Source organism: Oculina patagonica, chromosome 5, assembly GCF_052425735.1.
Source record: "Oculina patagonica isolate OP01 chromosome 5, crgOcupat, whole genome shotgun sequence".
NCBI classification, from domain to species: domain Eukaryota; kingdom Metazoa; phylum Cnidaria; class Anthozoa; order Scleractinia; family Oculinidae; genus Oculina; species Oculina patagonica.
The window spans coordinates 30,299,087-30,315,065 of NC_135762.1; the positions used below are offsets into that span (position 1 = coordinate 30,299,087).

The following is a 15,979-nucleotide window of genomic DNA, read 5'->3' on the forward strand; positions in this document are numbered from 1 at the left end:
ACAAGCATGGCCAAGGAGTTGAATCAGGTCTACCGTGAAACAATGCCAGCTTATGCTCAGAACGGGACTTAAACCCGCGACCTCTGGATTTCAAGCCCGGCGCCCCTAACCACTCAGCCACGCTGCCTCCCTAAGGATCTTAGCAACTGAACACAACAAGAACACCTTTGCTACTGGTTTAAAAGTTTATTTCTCAGAGTGAAAGTAACATTGCTGTTGTCAGACTGTTTAGGCTACATTCAGACTATCTTTCTTCAAAATACAAAGCCATCTTAGACTCAAAATAACGAGTTCTTGTAACAGAAATTATTCTTTTAAGCCTTTATCATTCCAAGCTTATAACAATAAGTTCTTACCACTAAAACTGTGACTGTACTTTAAAGAACCTAAAGCAGTATATTTAACCTGAGAGTGCCTACTAGAGGCCAGTTCTCGAAGGATACTTATTTTAGTGTCCCAAGGGGGTTAAGGGGTTCAAGCTGCAATCCAAAACAAACGGAATGAAAATCTCCGGGCTTAATAGCAACAGAAGGTCCTTTGCTGATTACAAAACTAACAACAGGTACCATTACACCAGGTTTACCTCAGTGTAAAAACTTGTGAAATTTTCCTTTGTTTTTGAGCTATTGCTTTCCCACTCTAGGTTCTTTGTTGTCTTGTTCATTCTTTGTTTTATGTCACAGGTGAGTTCCACAGGTTTTTACACCGATGATGAGCCAAAACACCAGAAAGTCCAACCCCTCCCTCTTTAAGATCCTAATTAGTTTGAGCAGCCTTCTATAAAAAAATAAGACTAGTGACAAACAGAATAAATTTGCCAAAACAAAAATGCCTCAGTAGTGTTTATCTCTTTCAAGATGCAATGCAAAATGTCACAGACTGTAAAATAAAGGGGAACCAAAAATCATCTACAGAAATACTAGGATTCAAAAGCAAGTCAAAATTGGTGTAACTGCAAGGTAGATACATTTATATCTGACCAGCCACATGCATTGAGCACCTATAGCTGAAGAATCTCTCAGATAAAAACAAAATGCTAATATACCGGTACTCTGAAACACAGACAAGTTTTTCTCATTTAGCACAATGAAAATGTTTCCACTTTTCCAAAACAATGAACCTTGTTTGCTGAGACTTTTCTTACTCGGAGTAAACAATTAACATGGCTCCTACAGCTACTAAATTTTGATAATAGTTAGAAACTCCAGAAATATACTGTCAAAGTGCTTTGAACTTTCAAACAAAGGGAGTTTCTTGGGCCACCTTTGTAAACAAAAAAAAACTAGCAGCAAAAGAAGCTAAATTTTGGAAATTGTTTCCTCAGAGAGGAATTGCTTTTTAGATGTTATCACCTTTTTTAATGGAGACTAATTCTATTATTCTAAAGTCGGCAAATGTCTTGCTGGCCACTTCCAGAACATAACTTCACTGTTCTCATAAATTGCTTCCTTGAATGTTTTGTGTTGTAGAAGTGAGAAATTAGAAAATAACCTTGCTGGCTTATTATAAAATTAAAAAAAGAAAAGAAAACTGCACTTAGTTTGTGAAAAATCCTTCTCAATTGGCCTGCCTTAGAATGATACAAATATCTCCAAACACAATGAAGTTCATACATATATACTATCCAGAGATATATATTTTCTTATAAATTATATTGTAACAGAAATAAAATGTCTCCAATATTTTTTTTCATATGTGTTAAAATAACACTACTTTTGTCGAAAATTTTACATGAAATAAATTACAAAACAAATATCCAATGACACGATATCTTAGCTCAAATAATTATACAATCTTCTAGGAACAGTGTCCATTTTTTGATACAAATAAAACTTACAAACCTTGTCATACCAGCAGCAACCCTCCCTTTTAAGGGAGTGCAAAAAATTTAACACATCGCTCACTCACAAGCAGTGTTACAAATTTGACGGTCGCTTCTTAAAGGGGCTACGTCATGCAATTTTAGGCAACTTCAGCACTGACCAGCTGGTATTCTATAACTGCTTAAAGCTATAGAAGAACTCAAGCGAAACACAGAAAAGCCAAATGGGACTTGGATGGGCAAAACTGGAGACGATTAAAACAGATTGGGGAAAACTTGAAAAACATAAGTGCAACTTTCCTTCAAGTTTATCTCAATTTAATATGAAAGTGTCATTTATTACAATGCTTGGAATATATCCTTGTTTGTTATGTGGCCATGATTTTGCCACTGAAAGACTGTTGCTCTGCCAATGTGAAGGTTAGAGTTCATAATGATATTGACAGAAATAAACAGAATTCAGTACCTAGAATATTGTGGTGTAGCCCCTTTATAGTAAAGTTTTACTTTATAAACAAAACCATAACATGAAATATAGTTGTACAAAAACACTATTCTCGCTGTTTTACTGAGCTACAACTGAATGTCAGATGCATTTTCTTCGTAGATATCACTTGCAGTGAACTTCAATAAAATATTATGCACAAATTTAACTTGTAGACTATGTCCTTCATCTCGGAGAAGTACAAAAACCGGGCTAAGGAAACCCAACACCATTCGTCAGCTCGATGTTTCCAACACTACATTGCAGACTCCGTTTTGGGCATTGTAGTCCAGTGAGATAATGAAATCGTCTTCATCAACAAAACTCTCGACAGCTTTATCGTCGATTTCTGATGAGGTCCTATAAGATAACAACCATAAAGCAAAGAGCTTAGAATGATGTTCTCTACAACAATTTAACACTGTAGGAGGAATACATCAGTACAAAACATAGACCCTTAAAACATACATGTAACACTAAACATAATGCATAAATGGTTGGGTGTCATAATGTCGCACAATTTTTCCAATTTCTGTTACTTCTGCTAGTTTGATTTCATTCCTTCTGTTAGTTTGATTTCATTCCTTTCAATAAAGACATAACACCAAACATTTTCACAAATTATTTCAACTTGATGGTGGAAAATGCTGCCAAACAATGGTGGTTTAACGATATGACTCATCATAAAAACAAAATAAAATGTCATTATGACAACAACCTTCTATGCTCTGGGTGTGCCATGGTATGTACATACAAGGATCAATGCCTTGAAAGCAAATACGACAAGCCACTGAAATGTGCAAAGAATCATTGGCAAAATTGATAGTACAAATACTCCGAGTACTTGCTATTTGCCACTTGACCCTTGTATATACATGAAACTTGACCAAAACCCAAACTTGACGTCACTTTATACAATCAAACATCCCAACAATTACACACAATGCACTCTACACACAAGGGTTACAAATTATAAAATCGCAAGGCAGATGTTGTTACAATGAGCAAAATGCCAGAAAAAATAAACCGTCGAGTGCATTGACAATATCATTCTTCACAGTGACGCTGCCAAGCTTCTGTTATTTTTTCTTCATGTTGAAAAAGCAATAAGTGCAGTCACAAAAGTTAGCATTTTACAGACATTAATGGTCATTGTAACAGTATCTGACTCAATGGAAGTTAAAATTTAATTATACACCTGCATCAAATCAAATTTTGATACAGATGCAATGTGTTTCATCAATATGGAGTTTAACACTGTATTATTTTTAAGCAATCAATTACCAAGCGAACAAAATATGGCAAAATGTCTTGCATTTTAGTTACTTGAAGAGCCAATAAACTCCTCTCTGCTTTTCATTATTTGCAACTGTAAAAGGTTTGTACATGTGCTTGGTTCAAGCTACTCAAAAATAATAGAATGTTACTCCTCCTAACACACTTAATGAAAAAATAAAAAAGTGTTTTTTCAAGCTATTCATGACCACCAATTGGAAGAAAAATTTGTTGTGATTCACTTCAATTAGTTATTTTTTATTTTTAAAAGTGTTATGCTACCCTGCAACTTCGAAGGTGCGCAAAACTCCATCTCTGGACGTCCGTGAGGCCCTACGAGCCGTGTCAACTCAGAGGCTGCAAGATTCAAATAACAAACCAACGTCCAAAACCTATTTAAATTTACCATGCGTATTGAATTAATTCTAGCTTCCGAGAAATTGAGATAATTTGTCTCTGCTTTTTTCTATTACTAGTAGAGGGTAGTCCTTGACAAAAGGGAATATTTTTGTCAAAAAGAGATAATTCTTCAAGGCTAAGAGTTGTCTTCTCTTATAAACGTGTTTTCTATAATAATAGTTAAAATAACATTTCTAATGCCTACATCACATGGCAGTAAAAAAACTGACCAGCACAAGAAAGAAACAACGTTACCAAATCATACAAATTAAAATCACTTTGCACTGGTTGGGGTCACACTTGAGAAAATTTCTAAAGCCAATGCTATAATGGTCACAGTGATAATCGCATTTTTTTTGGTACGCTTAGTAACTGCACTAGTAAGTAACCCAATTCACCAGCAAAACAAACATAACATTGGCTGCATTGTAGCAAACCACTGCAGAAACAAATCATGTTATCTCCATTCAAACTTCTCAATGAATTAATAAATGGCTTTTGTTAGGTGCAAGTCTAAATAAATTGTTGCTGTTTTTATTATTGTTGTTGTTGTTTTCAATGTTAAGTGAGCCGTGAAAAAAAATTTCATGCTCATCCTAAGTCATTTAACTTTGATTGTGGAATTAATTTTCGATATTGTGACAAAGCAGAACAACAAGTCAAATTTGATATGGATGCCAAATCCAGGCATGAACTATCATAATGATTCACACAGATGAGGTGCAATACATTAATTTCTAAATTGAACTGGAAAGAATTAAATTGCACCTTCCAACCCCATCGATTTGATTTTAAGAACAGTTACCACAAGAACAGTTACCTCAGAGCAGAGGAATTATTCCTCTGCTCTGTTCCTCTAATACATTAATTCCTCTAATTCCTCTAATACAATAATTTATAAATTGAACTGGAAAGAATTAAATTGCACCTTCCAACCCCATTGATTTGATTTTAAGAACAGTTACCACAAGAACAACAATTAATTCCTCTGCTCTGGTCACCAAATGCAATTTCTGCATGCCATGGCAACTAGAATGTCAACAGCTTGGAGTGCTGTCATAGTTAGTGTGACCCCAACCATGGAAAAGATGATCACATGAAAAAATAAACAGGGTTCCCAATATTTATGCTCAATGTATCAGTACAGTTAATTCAAATTTGGGCAGAAAGTTTTCCTTTTCCCTTTCTTGTAGTTTTCAGTTTGAGACTGCTTTTCAACAAAAGCCAAAGAGATAGAATATGATATAGACAATGGTAACTTTACGTGAAGAAATATAATCCAAGCTAACAAACTGCGTACTATACCAGTCTGTGCTGCACTGGGGAAGGAACCTGAATATTAGCTAGAATCAAAACAGCAACAATCAACAGGATTATAAGCCCCAAACCTGGACTAATATTCACCAACACAAAACACTATCAGAGCTGTGCTCCGGCAGAGCCTGCGTGCCACAGGTGACCTGCTTTTGTCTTTGAGTGACTTGTGCAACTTTGCTATCGAAAAGCTTTTAAAAGCTAGGTATCCAAGTTTTCTTAAGAGCCTTTGGGCACCATGCGATTATTCTTAGAGCACAGCTTTGATTATACACAGATCGATGTACAAAAGTAAAGTTATACATACTCCATTTATCATGACAGGTCGTATACCTATTAAATCCAATCAATTAAATGCACAAGTTAAAACAAGTCAAACTGGACAAATATTTTTTCCAGTATACTCAGTTTAACATTTCAGGCATTCATGGATCAAGCCTTGTTAACAACACTTTCAAGTTGTCAAACTGATACAATGCAATGCTCAACGTCTAAGTGATGCAGGAATGGAGAATATATAACTTTCATGTAATAAATTGCCCCTCCCTCCTCCCATCCCATCCCTTCTACATCATGATCAGAAGTTTGATACATGTTACTTTTCTACCCAGCTACCACAAAGTCGATAAACACAAAGCAATAGGGACCTTCAGATTTGACTATGAGTACGACATCGAGTATGAGTACGACTTTGGAATTTCTGCGCAATTGTATCCCCCAAACTCTAACTCTTCCCTGTTGCTGACTAACACATAAATAAACGTTGGGGATAAGATTGGTGTGATAAGTGATTATAGGAGGCACACAAATTTGGTTTGAAAACTCGTACTCGTACTCAATCTCGTACTCGTAGTCCGATCTGAAGGTCCCTAATATGTACAACACGGCAACACACGCACACACATGTACACCCAGAAGGGACCAGTACAGTCACAGAAGCATAAACAAAAGCCCTGCATTACTTTGTTTAACCCATTTACTGCAGACCTTATTCACAACATGCCATCAAGGTCAAAAGGACAGTAGAAATAATGAAATTTACCAAGTTACAATAGAATGAGTTGATCACTCACACAGATGAAGCTAATTATTTTGTTCATTATTCAATTCAGAAAAACAGTTTCTTGAAGGCATGTTGTGAATAAGACGTCATTTAACACCCAGTGTTACCACAATGATACCTTTACGGCTTATGGAAGAGCAACATAATCTGGCACCCAAACATAATGAACTCAAAATTTTTAAATTACCAATTATTTGGTAATGTTCAGAGAAACAAGTTAAATACACTGTTGCTCTCACAGCTGCAAAGATATCATTGCGGTTTCTTTTAGAACATACAAGTTATAACAAAAAATGCAAGGCAGGAAGTGAGAAAAGGGGCTGATTATGAGCAAATTCCCGATCATTAACAACCTTTCTAATGCTGTGATTACTGTTACAAAAGCTAAATTTTTTCGAAACAAAATTTACGCAGTCAATGCAACTTTTATTAACATGTGCTTTGCAAAACAGTTAATTGTTCACATGATTACTTTTAAAAAATAACAATTTCCAAAAACAACATGAAACTCAGCGAAAAACTCACTTAGAGATAAACAACTAAAAAAATGTTTGCATCTCATTGATTCAGTATTTTGACCATTCTTGCCAAGATCTGCAGAATTTTACTTTCTTGTTAAAATGTTAGCAAAATCCCGAGCCTTGTCAGCCACTTTTTCAGCAGTGCAATGGTGCATTACAAAGGCTGAAAGGTTTAGATGAAAATTTGTTGTCACTAACTTAAGAATGTTTAATACTTTAACACTGTGGTTTAGATGATGTGACACTTTAGGCGTAAAACTTGCCAAAACAAAATTAAATTTATAACAATACACTTCTATTGGGAAGTGTCCAGTGGGAAAGTGAGCCAAATTTGTGTGCCTTCTCATTACAAGCCATTTCATATTATCAGAGATAGTTTCTCATTAATCCAATCAACATTCAATATTGAATGGAAGCTACAGTTGAACAACGGCATTATTCAGTTTTGAAGATTGGAATATTCAGTTCAAAAGTCAAAGCAATACTGGATTAATCATTATTTAGGAAGTATGCTTCAGTACTGCAATAATTCACAAATAAGCTGCAACTACTTGGCCTTATTTGTACAAATTTGTGAACAAATGAACATTGATTATGACCAAATGAACTTTGCCCTCAAAGAAAAATAGGTACTCAAAAAGAGAAACCACAAAACCAGTTGCAAACTGGTTCTCTTTGCAAATATCTTTGAATAGTAAAAATTTGCCAACACTCTTTAGGATAAACTGATCTTTATTTCGTGTTTTGTGCATGCTTCTCAGTGATCGAACACAATTTCTGAAATTTGCAATATTGTGCAGATAACAAAATATATTTCAATAATTCAGCCAAGAGCAGACAATGTTTGCATGACTAAAATAATTAAATCAAAGGAAACACGCATAATTTTCAACAAGTTACACAGATCAAGAGAAGGGTGAAAACAGCAAATGGCGAAAACAATTAAGCACAAGATTAACCAGTTTAGAGCAATAAAAAACAAAGCGATTCTACTTAACTACTAGAATACGAATGAATTGCGAAAACGTGAATGGAGGTGTAAACAAAACCGGTTTCAAACTAGAATAGCAAGTTACCACGTGCCAACAATCACACAAGTTTCGCTACTACCGGTTAACGTGACCGCCGTGAAAGATGTGGTTTGTTAAGATCGTGACAGTTAACATGAAAAAAAATCTAAGAATAATGTTTCGTGAATAACGTCGAAGAGGGAATTGCATATTTCCGAATAAAACCAAATCATCTGAAGCGTACAATACAAACGATAGCAAATTTCCATTGTTTGGCCGTCTTCGTCAATTAGACAAAACTATGCGATTGCCAAATTTTGAGAATTAATGATTTACCATACAAAATTGACTAGTCTATGCGAAAATAGCTCGAATCTCTCAATAAACTTGCCATTTGTCGTAGCAAAGCTATACTAAGGGGCAGCCCCGTAGGGAGAATTTATTCAGTCAAGCGCGTACGGTCGATCAGTTAGCCGAAAGTGTACCGAAATAAACAGCTTCAAACCGCCCTTCACACATACTTCCTGCCTTTCATTTTCATTTTCAAACTTCAACTGCGAGATCTGCAAACGCTAAAATGATTCACTTCAACTTACCCTTCCTTGCATCGAAGCGCAAAACTCTTGATTGTATTTGTCGGTGTGCCGTATTTCTCCGAGACGGCGAGTTTCAGACTTTCGACTGTAATCTCCTCCAACATTATCGCATTGTAAGCTTTTTCAGTCTCTCGCCGTACATATATCGTTAAAGCAGGAGGCGGCCGCCTTACCACACGTTTTACCCTCGGAGCTAACTCGAGATCGTCGAGTGCATCCGCAGTTTTAGAAAACGCTTCGGTAGCAGTTCTTTTCCTTGCCTTCTCCCGTAAACTCCGAAACAGCGGAGTAGAGTACTTTTCTAGGTCAAATTGAGTGGGAACTCCTGCCTGCATAATCTTGACAACCATATCCATAAACTGAGGACTCCTAACAGTCCAATTCAAACTCCTCGTATCTGTTTCCAACTCACAAAACGTGGATAAACGAAAGCAAAGCCGAGACGACGGGCTTGCCGTCTGGTTGATAAGACTGTCAGTGCCGATTAATTTCCTCACAAATAACTTCAACGGCGAACGATTTTGCTGCCCCTTAACTCTCTCGAACTGTACACGACCTTGTGAAGTTCTAACACGAATAATACTCTTTCGAAATATTTGAATCACATCTTGGGAAGACAAAAACAAGTTACAACAACACACACTTCAAGTTCGCCTTGATAGTGATAGTCATGATGGTCTCGAAGTGCCAACCAGGTTTGACGGGAGTTGCACGCTCCACGGGTAGGGGCTTAGGCTGTTTCAAACTCAAGCGTGCAGAGGCAGACAGTTCAATAAAAAATATTCCAATTAATTTCCTGAAGTTTAGAATATTATTTACAACTCCTTCGTGTACTTTTCGCGTTGAGAATAGATACCATGAGGATGATTTGGGTCATTCTAATTTGTCCCCTCATCCCTACCCCAGTGATTCATTTTTTGATGGGTTCCGCCATTTCCATGTACGTCATCAAGCATTAGTATCTAGTTTCTCGCGGTTTGGTATTTTAACCAATCACAAGCGTAGACGTGCATGTGATTTCACGTGCAGTACTTTCACTGCGGGAAAAGCAAAATATCAAGTTTTCGGCGCCTCTCTCTCCAAGTGAAACTTGTTTTCCCCCACACGGCCAGGGTACAACGAAAATTGCGACAATTTTCTCACAAAATACACGCTTTATAGGTTGTTATTTGGGTTAAAAAAATAAGTTCCATCGGTGAATGGAAAATGACTATATTTTCTGCTGTTGAAACCCAGATTTGCATAATATATCACGGGTTTTTATTTAGCGAAAGTTTGTTTTGGCGGTCGGAGCACGCGAAGACAGAACCTGTCGAAATGGGATCCCAAATATTGCATATTAATGGCAGAAAAACGGCGTTTCCTTCGGATTTTAACGTGATAAAATGCAAGATTTCTGTTTATCGCGTTCTAACTCGACTAAACTAAGTGTTGTTTTTGTCTTTGTGCGAAACCCGGCATTAAACCAGTTTCGCTGCAGGCTCAAGAACTTATTTTTCAAAAGCACGAAAATTTACATATACGCTTGCGTTTGTGAAATTTCTGAAAAAAAAAATTTGGGCGTATATAAGAAGTTCTAAAAAATGCTTTTTTTACATTGCTGTAAACTCCTATTTAAATGTCAAAGGAAGGTATAAGCCGACCGAAGCCTTTCATCAATTTTTTACAATATTCATCACGCAGGCCGAGTAGTAGCCTGAGGCGAGGTCTTTCACAGATGGACCATCAGATCACGTTTTTAGCTTGTTTTATAGCAGGTTTTTAACACTTTCGTAATCTAGGCACAGAAAGCTGGATTTTTTTTCATCTGTACCGGCTATTCCGGTCTTTGCACCCATGCCAGTCCTCTATATCGATTTTTTTAATTTTTTTTTATTTTCCAAGTCTCGCCTATAGGTCGGCACGCACGAGGGAACAAGTCCCTATAGCTACAACCGAGTCGCGGGGACAAGTCCCTTCCTGTGAAGACCTCTGTGAACTACTCTGTCTAGTTAAAATTGTTAAAGACCGTCAAAGCATCTAGTCGCAGAGACCAAAATTTTGGTCCTCGATTAGTCCCACCAAATAAAATTGCCCAGGCCATCCACGAGAGAGCGAGCCTGTTCACAGGCTAAAGTCCCCGGGACTTTTACCTGTAGAAAATTTAGGTCGGCACACACCAGGGGACAAATCCTTCCGACTGGTTCCCTCGTGTAAACTCTTCAACGAGCTTGTTACAAGAACTATTCGCAGAAGCCTGCCTAGCAGGCGCCTGTGTAGTTTTTGAGCGCGCGTTTGGGAAACGCAAAAGGCGCGAGACGGCCACGCGAGGGGAAAAGTGAGAAGCCTTCCTATTTTTCCCTCGCGTGGCCGTCTCTCGCCTTACGCGATTTTAAAATACGCGCGCAAAGCTACGCAGGCTAAGTTGCAGGGATCGGGGACTTGTCTTTTTTAATTTGTCTTCTCGTTTTGATTTGTTTTAACCTGCGATTAGGTATTCTTCTCCCGCTGCAAAAAAAAAGAACGCCTGATCGCATGCGCAGGTTAGATCCAGTTCGACCAGAAGGACCAGATTGGATGACAAAATCGTCAAAAATAGCTTGATCAAAAATCACGATTTCACTGAAGGAATATCGCATTTGGTCGCTTTCCATTGCACGCTTCGTGTTACAAGGTTGGAGGGCATGGCGACGACAGTTCGGCCTTTCTTGGAAAATAACCTTTAACATTGTGGAATAACTAGAATTTTTTAACTGATCGGTTTCGTCCTCAGCTGGTGATTTTTTTTTTCGCTGAATTGCTTTCCTTTGGGTCTAAAAATTACCATAGGTTTTGTATAAACAAAAGCAGTTACTTTTTATGCTTACATTTCGAGTATATGATGTATGTGCATTAGTCAGATTTTCACATTTGACACGATTATGGTTAATTTAATTTAACCTGAGAGTCTATAACGACTCTATATGAGTAGCAACCCTCAGAGGTTTTAATAAATAAAAGCCGGTTACCGGTGGTCTACCGCTGACCTCTTACCGCTGTCTGCCGGTTTAGATTTCATTTATAACATTTGCTTCTAAAAAGTAAACACTGTAGTTTGTTCCCGAAAACCTGTTCTGTGGTCAATAAAACTGATCACCAACAGCACTCTTTTTGATACCCAGAATGCTGGAAATTGCACTTCCGAGCTTCTAGATTTTAATATTTTTTTGGGGGGGAGGGAGGGGGAGCACGTCCCCAGACTTCCCTGGGGAAACAGGGCCTATTGCCGCTTGTGAAAAGCATTACATATTCAACCTCGTCTCCAGGGCGCTTTTCCCTTCAGAGCGGGCCTGATTACTCTCCAAGTGGCGATAGGAAAAGGCCGTTTATTCGGAATGCCAGTTTGTGCAAATTTTCGTCCAGTTGAAGCACTCGAAGAGCTATCGAACTATTTCATCCAGTCAAAAACTTGAGCGAGCGCTCACGACTGCCGCCCAAAGCAATCGCGCGAAAATACGTCATGTTGCTTAGCAACTTCAGGGACGAAAACCGCGGGTTCGGTCCCGTAGTTACTCCCGTTTCGGAAGGCGGGATTTCGTCAAAAACTGGCACAAATTAAGGGCCTGATTACATGAGCCGGGCTGGCTCGGTTTGCTGGGGTTACCTCCGACCCGGTACTACATGAGCCGAGTCAGTTCGGGATTGTCTACAAATGAACGAATGATTGAAGATTGAGTCGGATGGTGTTGATGACCTTTTTCCCAGCAATTTGGTAGATTTTTTTCTACACTTATGCAGCGACATGAGCTGCTTTGCCTCCAAATCCTATTTAGAAAGAAAAAGCTTGATTTCTGTGGTCACCAGTGTACTCGGAAGAGAAAATTTATGCTTAGAGAACGTGATTACATTGAAAAGTTTCATCCCAGATTGTATAGGGATCCCTGAATCGCGATACCGGGATCTCGGCAAACTTGGCTGGCCCCGTTGTCATGTAATCGCAAAATTGATTTTTGTCGCGTTTAACTGTGGTGCCGAGTTCTCGGCAAATCCAAGCCAGCCCGGTTTATGTAATCAGGCCCTTATTCTCCCGACTGTTTCAGGTTGCCGCCAATAAAATAAAGCAATCGCGCGCAAAATCCCGCCGGCAAATCTACCCACCCAACCCCCTTCTCCCACGCAAACGACAATCCTTAAAAAGATTCAGAGTATGTGGATATTTAGCAATTGTTTTATTACCACATATGTACACTTAATTCTTCATTATGTATGAAAATGTCATTTCTTCGTACTTGAAATAAAAATATTTGATATGGCTATGTAATGAAAACCATTTCATAAATACAATTTGCTCGGTACGCAAGTAATTTTTAAGAGAAAGTTTGACGATTTTGTTGAATAGTTCTGCATCGTATGGATGAATGTGTTGCAGTTTAACTGTCTGCTTTGGATCTTCTCCGCTGATTTTTCTTGTTGGTTTGATCTACTGTACAAAGGCTAGATTTACTGCGTACAATAAAGGCAAAGTGGCTTTTACTATCTATTCTTTTGTCAACAGAAACGAACCCAGCTAACCAATCGAGACAAGGCTTAAAGGCCTCACAAAGTTTCTCCTTGTTCTAGCCAGTTCATTCGGTTAAAATTGAACAGGGCGAGAGTTTGACCACTGATCTGTCATAGGCCAACCAAGCGCTCGGTCTATAAACTAAGAGACCGTCATACCATTGTGCGCAATTTTTTTTCGGCTCTTTTGATGGCCGCCTTAAGTTTTTTCACTTGATTTTTCAAATTAATGTTCTCTTTCTCTAAAGCGCCAGTCTTTTTCGCAATTTCCATTTCGCGTGCTCGTTTCGCTTCGCGTGATCGTTTTGCTGCTAAATTGTTCCTTTTCCGCCTCTCCCAGTACTTATCATCTTTCCCGGACTTTGATTTCATTGTGCGGCGAGTTTTTTTAGCCGGGCCGCAGGGAAGTTCAAAATCTTTATCGTCATCCTCTGTTTCCTCGGATTTCTCGTCTATTTCATCGTCCTCGCACTCATTCGTAACCTCAGCTCCATCCGATGATTTAACATAGTCATGATCAACCAGAACGTTTCTAACTCTTTTTCGAAGTTGACGTTTGTAAAGATTCTCCTCGGGATCTTTCGGAGACGTATCTTCGGCCGTCGTCGCCTCTTCGATTACGTTCGTGTCAACTTTCGGACATGTCGCACAGTTCGCCTCACCTTCGGCCAAAATCTCTTCCGAGACAATGTCTACTGGCTGAACCGGCTTTTCTCTCTGTTCGTCATTCATTGTAGGTTGGACAAGTAGGTCTTCCATAAGTTCAAATTGTTCGCCGAAACAGTCAGTGAAGGAAATGCTATCAAGCGCACTTAGGGAAATATCGCTTTCCCAGAATTCGTCGTCGTTCTCATCTTTTATTTTTATGTGAGTGTACAACTTTGCAGGAAGTTCGCCATCAAACAGACATGCATTCAGCGTACCGCAGAGGTTTGACTGCAGACTTTTTTCGAAGTCGAAGAGTTGTGTAACTGAATCGATGTCCTCTGCTGACTCTGGTGTGGAGGGAGAAGAACTAAAGCCACTATCATCTTCAGGCTCAAAACTAAACAGATCCTTGCCTGTGAACAAAATATAAGAAATATAATGCTAAAAAAAATTGTATGGCGAGAAGTCAGTGTTACGCTTTATTCCGCTTTCCATATATCAAGATTATCGTAATACGACGCCTACATAGGACGGAATCACACTCACCCCCCCCCCCACCAACCCCCGCATTGGGAAGTGATTAAAAGTATTGTACGATACTACCACTACGTCTTCATGAGAAGGGGTTACCAGGCACCCCCTCCCCCCCCCCCCCCTCCTTCCTTACGAGCATGTTTATTGACTTTATTGATTTTTAGCACAAGACCACAACACCAGTTATTTAAGACCGGAGGTTAACTTGGGGGGGAGGGAGGGTAAGTGTCCAGGAATTCAATCTCGTGTGGAGGATTCGTAATTTACCGTACTTGCAAAAACAAAGTTTAACTAGCCGTGGTCTGGAATCTGGAAAAAGAGTAGGGAATGTAGAGTAGCCTGGTTCGATTTTAGCAGTCTGCGACAAAATTAATTACTTTACTCTTAATTAGAATGGGCAATAATAATAAAAATTCAAAGTCCATTGTCCAAGAATTCATACAACCGAAGAAACATGAAGAAACGGTGGCCTGGCATGTCATCATTTTGAAATGAAATGATTTTCATGTCAATTTGGAGAACACACAGCGGATGATGTGCTTAACTGCGAAGTGATATTTTAAGGGAAATTGCTCTCGGAACTATTAGCTGCGATCCATTGTAAACACTTTCGAAGTGACTGGCCGGCCATGTGCATACGGAAACTTATCACCGCTAGAAAAATATTTAAAGCCAATAGAAGTGCTTACCGGAAGCGAGAAAACTCTCTATGCCAGCTGCAGAAATCAACTCCATGTGCTTTCACTGCGCTTTACAGCAGATCGACGGAGATTTCTAATTCCTCAACGCTCAATGTTACTCGTAATGTGTTCCACTCGAAATGATGACACTAAAAGTGCCGGTCGTTTATTTACGAGCTGAAGGCACGTGCCCTTTCAGCTAGTGAAGCGTGAGCGAAAGTTAATTTACATAACTATATTACATAACAACAATTTTGATTGGTTGACTTCAACTGAGTCACGTTAAAAGTCACGCGCTCTGTTCCTTGTAATATCATCGAGTCACATTGCAAATTTATGCATGAGAAACACACGTTATTATTCACGTGTACGCTCGCATGGCGTGAAGGAATCCTCTGGTTAAGCAAAAAACGTGACAAACTGTTACACTTGAAAACTTAAAATTATAAAAAAATACATTCATGGCTACATTGAAGTGAAGTTTGTCAAAGGCTGTAAACAAGAAAACGATCGGAAATTTAAAATATTCAGTGCCATATTGATTATGTAATAATGGTACAGGCAAAGATCTGCTTATGCAATAATAAAAATAATCAAACACAGCGTATCCTCGTGTTCAAATAAATGTAAGGTGTAAGCAACACATATATAGGAGAGGGTAGCCTGTTTCAGGCGTTCAGTTAGTTAAGCAGCGCGAAAAAACGGCGAGCAAAAAATTATTTTTTTCACTCGCCGGTCTTCCGCTAATCCCGTTTTTCGGGACGAATCGGGGTGAATAGGGGTACGCAAATCCGCCGATGTGTGCTAAAACTGCCACTACTTTCGTTCAAATCCAAATCCACATAACTTGAAACATTTGGGTGGTATAGTTTCACTGCAACGGACAGTAGATGTTGTTTTTAATGCCAATTTTCTTTAACGAAGTTTTGTTTTGTTGCTTGTTTCTGCGACAATTTCACCACCAACACAACGACGAAGACGTACAAAAGTTATCTGAACTTCACGATCAGAGCTTCGTGAAATGAAGAGTCCGGAATCCGCGCAAAAATTCTCAGCTAATCCGCGATCCGCTGTATTTTCGAAGTCCGCAAATCCACTCAATGTATCGCAAAAAA

At 38.7% G+C, this 15,979-nt stretch overlaps 2 protein-coding genes across 2 annotated transcripts; both read right to left on the reverse strand.

The window, feature by feature from the left end:
- Positions 1-166: 166 nt before the first annotated feature.
- LOC144653647 (grainyhead-like protein 2 homolog) lies at positions 167-9,163 on the reverse strand. The gene is made up of 2 exons (XM_078513702.1): positions 8,485-9,163; positions 167-2,666 (listed from the first exon to the last, which is right to left on the reverse strand). The coding sequence occupies exons 1-2, from the start codon at positions 8,838-8,840 to the stop codon at positions 2,543-2,545; spliced, it is 480 nt and encodes a 159-aa protein (XP_078369828.1). The 5' UTR covers positions 8,841-9,163; the 3' UTR covers positions 167-2,542.
- A 3,489-nt stretch (positions 9,164-12,652) lies between these two features.
- On the reverse strand, positions 12,653-15,035 carry LOC144653648 (uncharacterized). Its single transcript, XM_078513703.1, has 2 exons — positions 14,874-15,035; positions 12,653-14,063 (listed from the first exon to the last, which is right to left on the reverse strand). Exons 1-2 carry the CDS (start codon positions 14,917-14,919, stop codon positions 13,156-13,158), a joined length of 954 nt encoding a protein of 317 aa, XP_078369829.1. The 5' UTR covers positions 14,920-15,035; the 3' UTR covers positions 12,653-13,155.
- Positions 15,036-15,979: the final 944 nt, after the last annotated feature.